Source organism: Micropterus salmoides, unplaced genomic scaffold (genome assembly GCF_014851395.1).
Source record: "Micropterus salmoides isolate LMB-PRFRI ecotype aquatic unplaced genomic scaffold, ASM1485139v1 Ms_hic_scaffold_10, whole genome shotgun sequence".
In the NCBI taxonomy this organism is placed as follows: Eukaryota; Metazoa; Chordata; class Actinopteri; order Centrarchiformes; family Centrarchidae; genus Micropterus; species Micropterus salmoides.
Genome location: NW_024040041.1, coordinates 24,566,274 through 24,572,273, shown reverse-complemented (window position 1 = coordinate 24,572,273; position 6,000 = coordinate 24,566,274). Strand labels below are relative to the sequence as shown.

Sequence of the window (6,000 nt, the reverse complement as noted above, 5' to 3'; positions counted from 1 at the left end):
GTGTGTGTGTGTGTGTGTGCAAGAAAAGCAAGAGAATGAGTAGAATGAGTTTTTTTGTATCTTCAACCAAGTCCAGTTGCCCTTGATTTTAACCTTCTTTGGACAAATACAACCTAGATGACTGAGAACCTTCACAGACAGAATGAGTAAAGAAAGTAACCTGATCAATATAAAATAAGGATATGCAGAAAAACAATCTGATCTCCCCATAAAATAAATTATTTTAATGTCAGCCAGCCATGAAGAGTGTTCGCTCACTATTGATGAAGTTTGCGTTCAACTTGATAAAGTTAAGCAACAAATAGAAAGTATGCAAATACAACAGCACATTCACAGCAGTGAAGGTGAATAACAATATCATGTGAATATTTATAGTGATGCCCAGGTGGTGGAAAGTAATACATTACAGTAATCTATTTAAGTGCATTTTTGAGGAACTTCATGTTTTTATACTTTTAAAAAATGTTGTACTTTTTACTCCAATATATTTATTTAACAGCTATGCCATCAGTTGTTTTTCAGATCAAGATTTTACATGTGGTCAGTTCACAAAATGCATTTTTACAGTAAAGTAAAGTAACCATCTGCACCATTAAAGTACTAATAAGCTGTTACTCCATCAATAGCCTAATACTTTCAGTAAGTACATTTTGATAATACTTTACTTTATTTTTACCTATTGTTTTAAATGCATGACTTGTAATAAGGTATTTTATAGAGCATTATTGCATCTTTTACTTTCTGAAATTTATCAGTTACAACTTGGATTATATTATAGCATATTAAAATAAGGCTAATCAAGATTTACATGTTGTCAGTTCACAAAATGCCGGGATATCAAGGTGTTTTGGATCATTTAATTGCTATCATCTACCACAGGATATGTTTTGTCACTGTGGAGGGACATGCGTTGTGGGCGTACTATTCCAGGGAGTGTCTGTGTTCAGCCAATCAAACCTTTGACGTGAGGTTGGTGGGCGTGATCGCTCCTCCCACACTATCAAGTCCTGACTGCAGCACGCTTTTGTTCAAACTTAGAAGTCAGACAAGTGTGCTCCTATCCAGAGGTGCGCTTTTATTAAAAGAGTTTATAATACACTGACAACGACAGGGTCGCTCTTGTCAAGCGCACTCAACTTGATCTATTTTTAACCTACAGTGCCCGTTTTGGAAACTAAATTTGTTTTTGTTGTACTCTGGTCGTGAGAAGTTGTGCAAACAGGGATAGCAAGGTGTCGTGAGCGAAGCAACGGGAGTCGTGAAAGAGGCGAGGATTTTCCTTGAACCAGTTCTCTGTCGGTATTGTTGACTGCTGTCATGTCCAGTTAGTAGACATGTACTTTTGACAGAAAGGATAGAGTGAGCTTATGCTATCCTTCATCCTCTTCGCTGGATATCTATGGAGAGGGTGTCCTGTATGCTATCACGCAGCTCTTGGAGCTACTTGCGCCCGAGACAACACCGTGAGTGTTGAATTCATCGACCTGGATAGCAGAAGACGACACACTTAACCTCATTTGAATGCCTTTGCAAGGGGTTTGCTGGTTTCTGTGCTGCAGGCAGGGCTTCAGTTTACTCGGACGGGACTATGGGGAGAAAGAGGAGGAAGAGTCTTTTGAATTACGCAACAAGGAGGACTTGACTCCCAATGGACGGGTAAAAACACTCCACCTGCACTAGACAAGAACAACTCCTGTGCATGAAGACTTTATAGCGCAATTTTATTGAATATATATATATATTCAATAAAATTGCGGAAATTCCAAATGTGTGTAAATGTGTGTATACACACATTTGGAATTTCCGGTAGTGACTGTAAAAACTGTCCTGTAAGTCTTGCACAGTAGGCTATAATTTTCATAAAACAGGGTCAACTTCAGGAGCATAATTTTAGTTTAGTGAAAAGACATATGGTTACAGTCCTTAATATTAAATCTGATCAAAAATGCAACCTGTGTTCATAAGATTGCTGATATTTTGAAGTTGTAAACTTCAGTTTTCACATGTTGGCTGTTAACTTTGCTGTCTGTAGGAATCATCAACTTGTTAAATGCAACAGATGCAGGATACAGTTTGTGCTGCTGCTGCTGCTGCTGCTGCTGGCCAGTTTGACGTTCAGGTTTGCATGGTCTTGGAGGCTTAGGCAACATTGAGCAATCCCACACACACAGACTCTGATGCAAGCTGTAAAACCCAGTGTGTTGAACTGATCTTGTGTGTTTGGCCTCCGCCTGTTCAATTGCAAATAAGACTGTGGCCTTGTCTTCTCTGTAATGTTAGTCATCTGATCAGGCACAGAGAGTTCAGCATTGTCCACCCACTTGTGAGGGGGCATTGTTGCCTTGAATTGAGGTAGGCTCTATCTGCATGACCCAACATACAGCTCTTTATATACAGTCTTAGAAAAATCTGCCCTTACATAATAGTGCAAGCTTAATTTCCGTTGGGCTATTTGGTATCATAGGCCTAGGAGACATGGCTTATAACAGCATGGCCTTGTACCTACTGGAGCCACTGCTTGCATATCTGTTTATTGGCTCTTTTGTGTGCTTGCAACCAACCAGTGCGACACCACAGCGATTTGCATGAAAACGTTGGGCACAGATAAGTTTTACACAGTTATTGCCTCAACAGAAGTCTAACAGTACCAGCAGCCGCTAGATAAGAGCAACATCTGTTGCTCAGGGGTATCCAGAGAGGTGTTTGTGTGTAACACTTCTTCTTGGCAAACATCCCTGTCTTGGTCATAATGTACCATCTGCCTGGCCACTGCTGGTAGAAGGAACCCAGCTGTGCTCCATATTCACAATCGAGTCAAAGTTCATAGTAACCTGTCCCAGTGGAGATATAGAGTTCCTGGATCTTTCCCCTCTTTAAAATGCAAACATAGCTCCATCTGCGGAATTGTGTTCCAGTGACTGGGTTTAGTTTAAAGTTGTTAATAAATGTTGTTGTAATGTGGCTCTATGAGATGATGACCTTGACTGAGGGATTGCACTCTGCCCTATCTTTAGTCTCTTTTAAAGATAAGCCAAATAGGATCATGCTGCATTTTAACTGCTACTCCTGAGGTCAGTTCAAGTTTGTGAAACTGATGTCATTTTTACACAAGAAAAATTCCTAAAACAAAGCTGCCTCCACCATTTTTTGTTATAAGCATGTGCATGTAATGTATGGCAGTGCAAAACGGACTAATGTGAAGCTCATAATGCTTCTCTGTGTTGAGAGCTGCTCTTTGTGGAGTTATATTACTGATTAGACACTTGATTCTATTGATTTCTTGCTCGTAAATATTCATAAATGTGAATTGACTTGTCCTGAGCTATAAAAATGATAGTGTGCCTGTATTAATCTGAGTAATATATTTTCCTCTGAGGAATGTTCTGTCTTAATCTACAGTGTGGTTTAGCTGGTTTATCAGATTACTCCTTAATGGGGGGGAACCACTTTTATTGGCTGATGTAATTGACAGTGTTTAACCTTGTAACCAAAGGCAGTAAACTGATCTTTTGGACTAAAGCCTTTTTCTTTATAATAAATCTACACAGGTGTTCTGACGTTACTGATAATTGATCCCTGATGCTTGCACGTAATCAATCCACTTCCACAAATCCTGTTTGAATCTTAATCTGTGTCACTGGTTTATGATGGGCATTGTAACTTTGTGTCAATAGTTCATGCTAGCCAATAATTAAGACCACAGCTGAACCACTCTAAGCCAATATCATCAGCTGACCCACTCTTAGCCAATGCAATTCGTTATGCTCCCCAGAGCCCCTCCCCACAGAATATACAGATCCAACTGGTATTGTTTGGCTTTCTATAGTTTCAATAGAGGGGGTGGGGTTTAGGTTTGAAGATGATCTACACTGATTCCCAGGGAAAGCCCCTCAGGGCTAAGTTCTACTCTGAGAGCTCCATTTCATCCAGAGCTGGACAAGCCACATTTTCAAACAGCAGGTCAGACCTCCCTGGGCGTAGGTGTGTGTCTCTTCTGGACTTTGTAATGCTGAAATACTCCATTTAGTAGGCCTCTGTCCAGCTCCTGCCAGGGATGACCACAGTAACCAACATGTCTGGTGGAGTCTCCCTCGTTGGAGACATCCAAAACCTTCACCCCAATCTCCTGCGTTGTTTGCCAAAATGCTGCCAGAGGATGCAGCAATGTGTAGCATCCACAGCACCAAAAGCAAAAGGCGACACACTATTCCTTGCCAGAACTCTTCTCACTGAGGTTGGAATCATGAGTCAGTGCTGACGTTTGTGTAGGCTTGGCCCTTAAGAGCACAGGGCCATGTCAGAACCCTTTCCCTGCATGTTTACAGTACTCATTCAAAGAAACTGCTCTCAAACAGCTGCCCAAACAGTCAGACTGAGCTGAATGCCTCCACTGTTGGGACAGCAAGGCACTATTTTTAGGACAGGACATCCGTCATTCTCTCTTCTTTCCATGTTTCCACTGAAACTGTATTCAGTTTTATGTAACGTGAAGTGATGTTTACCAATAAACTACCACCACAGTGTGTATAGGCCTGCACAGTTGTAAGTGTGGGCTGGAGTACCGCAGTGCATCCTGTTACTTGGAACAAATGGGCACAGTCTGGCTATGGAACGAGCGGGTCCCATTAACCGTCACTACTGCCCTCTGTCTTCAGAGATGTCACGGTACGCTGGTTTATATTTGGTTTCCGTTGCGTCTCTGCCTCACCACCTCCAGGCCACACATCTGGTCTTCAGGCCAACACTGTCTGAGCCCAAGCATTTCCTCCTGGTTACTCAGCCTCCCAGGAGAGCTGAAAGGAGAGAGACAGAGAGTAGACCGGGGAAGCGAGAGCGGAAGTCAGGCACGGAACGAACACATCACGGCATCTTTCCCTCTTTCCCTCCATGCTCTGCTCTAGTTTGAAGTGATTCATCCCCTGCCTGTCCAAAGGGAGAGCTTTTGCCAGGGCTCTGCATCGCACGCTATCCTTGTTCTTCATCCCACAGCCCATTAACTTTATTGGAAAGCTATTTTTCTGTAAATTGTCACATTTTGTGGAGAATTACTCAACATATTGTAACTTGATCTACGTGACCCATTAGTTTATTGATCCTCTGATTAGTTTATATCATGGAATTACAGGTTTGCAGTCAGTGATCTGATTTGTATTGATTTGTCGTTGTCAGTCTTGGCTGTCCAGGGCTGTTGCCTTGGTTAAATCATTTATAGTTAACAGACAGGGGTAGGGAATTACCGTACACACTCTCTTACATTCACAAGTCGCTTTCTGACGTTGTTTAGTTATTCTTGCCTGTCTGGTTTGACATTTACAGTACCTCTCCCTGAGTTAAACATTAATCAAATCTCATTATCCAAACCATCATCTTTTCCGCATTTGCTTCAGAGTCCATCTGCCTTATAAATATAACACAGACTCCATACTAGCCTATAAATTTGCAGTTCATGTTTTCTTTGTTATTTTTGAGCCATCCAAAAAACTTTTTTTTGAAGGGCAAGGGCTATACTTAGGCCAGTTTAAAGTATGGTGTGTGAACTGTGAGGGCCCCATAGCTGACCTGGATAGTGTTTCAGGTAGGCCAACACACCCGACCTGGGTCGGGGCAGCCACAGAAGCTTGCTCAAGGCTGCGGCTCACAGAGACAACATGTCAGGCCACGGGGACACACAGTGCTACCCTGCACACCAGGGAATTAGTCCAAATTGCACACAGGCAATGATGTCTGATGGGGTTTTCCAAGGTCAGGTTGAGAATCTAGGGGCCTGAGCACTGTAAAAGGAAACATCCTCTCCCATCTTCTGCTTAACAGCGACCTGGAATGAAAAGTTACTTGTTCCACCCATGAAATTTGATTTTAGTGTCTGCCAGGGGCAGACCCATTTGTAGTCAGTAGAAGCACTAACCCCAGTTTCCATACAAAACTGATGTCCAAGAAAGAGTGAATGTGATTTGATATCAGTAGCTGGCTCAGCAGTCAAGATAAGTTCTCTAAGATTTA

The 6,000-nt window shown here is 42.1% G+C and overlaps 1 protein-coding gene across 1 annotated transcript in view; it reads left to right on the top strand.

Annotated features, from left to right (window-relative positions):
* Positions 1 to 1,021: 1,021 nt before the first annotated feature.
* plekhh3 (pleckstrin homology, MyTH4 and FERM domain containing H3) overlaps positions 1,022 to 6,000 on the top strand; it is a 30,892-nt gene continuing 25,913 nt past the window's right edge. Inside the window, exon 1 of the mRNA XM_038704246.1 lies at positions 1,022 to 1,656. Within this exon, the coding sequence (XP_038560174.1) occupies positions 1,522 to 1,656 (135 nt within the window). The 5' untranslated portion in view covers positions 1,022 to 1,521. The remainder of the gene's footprint in view (positions 1,657 to 6,000) is intronic.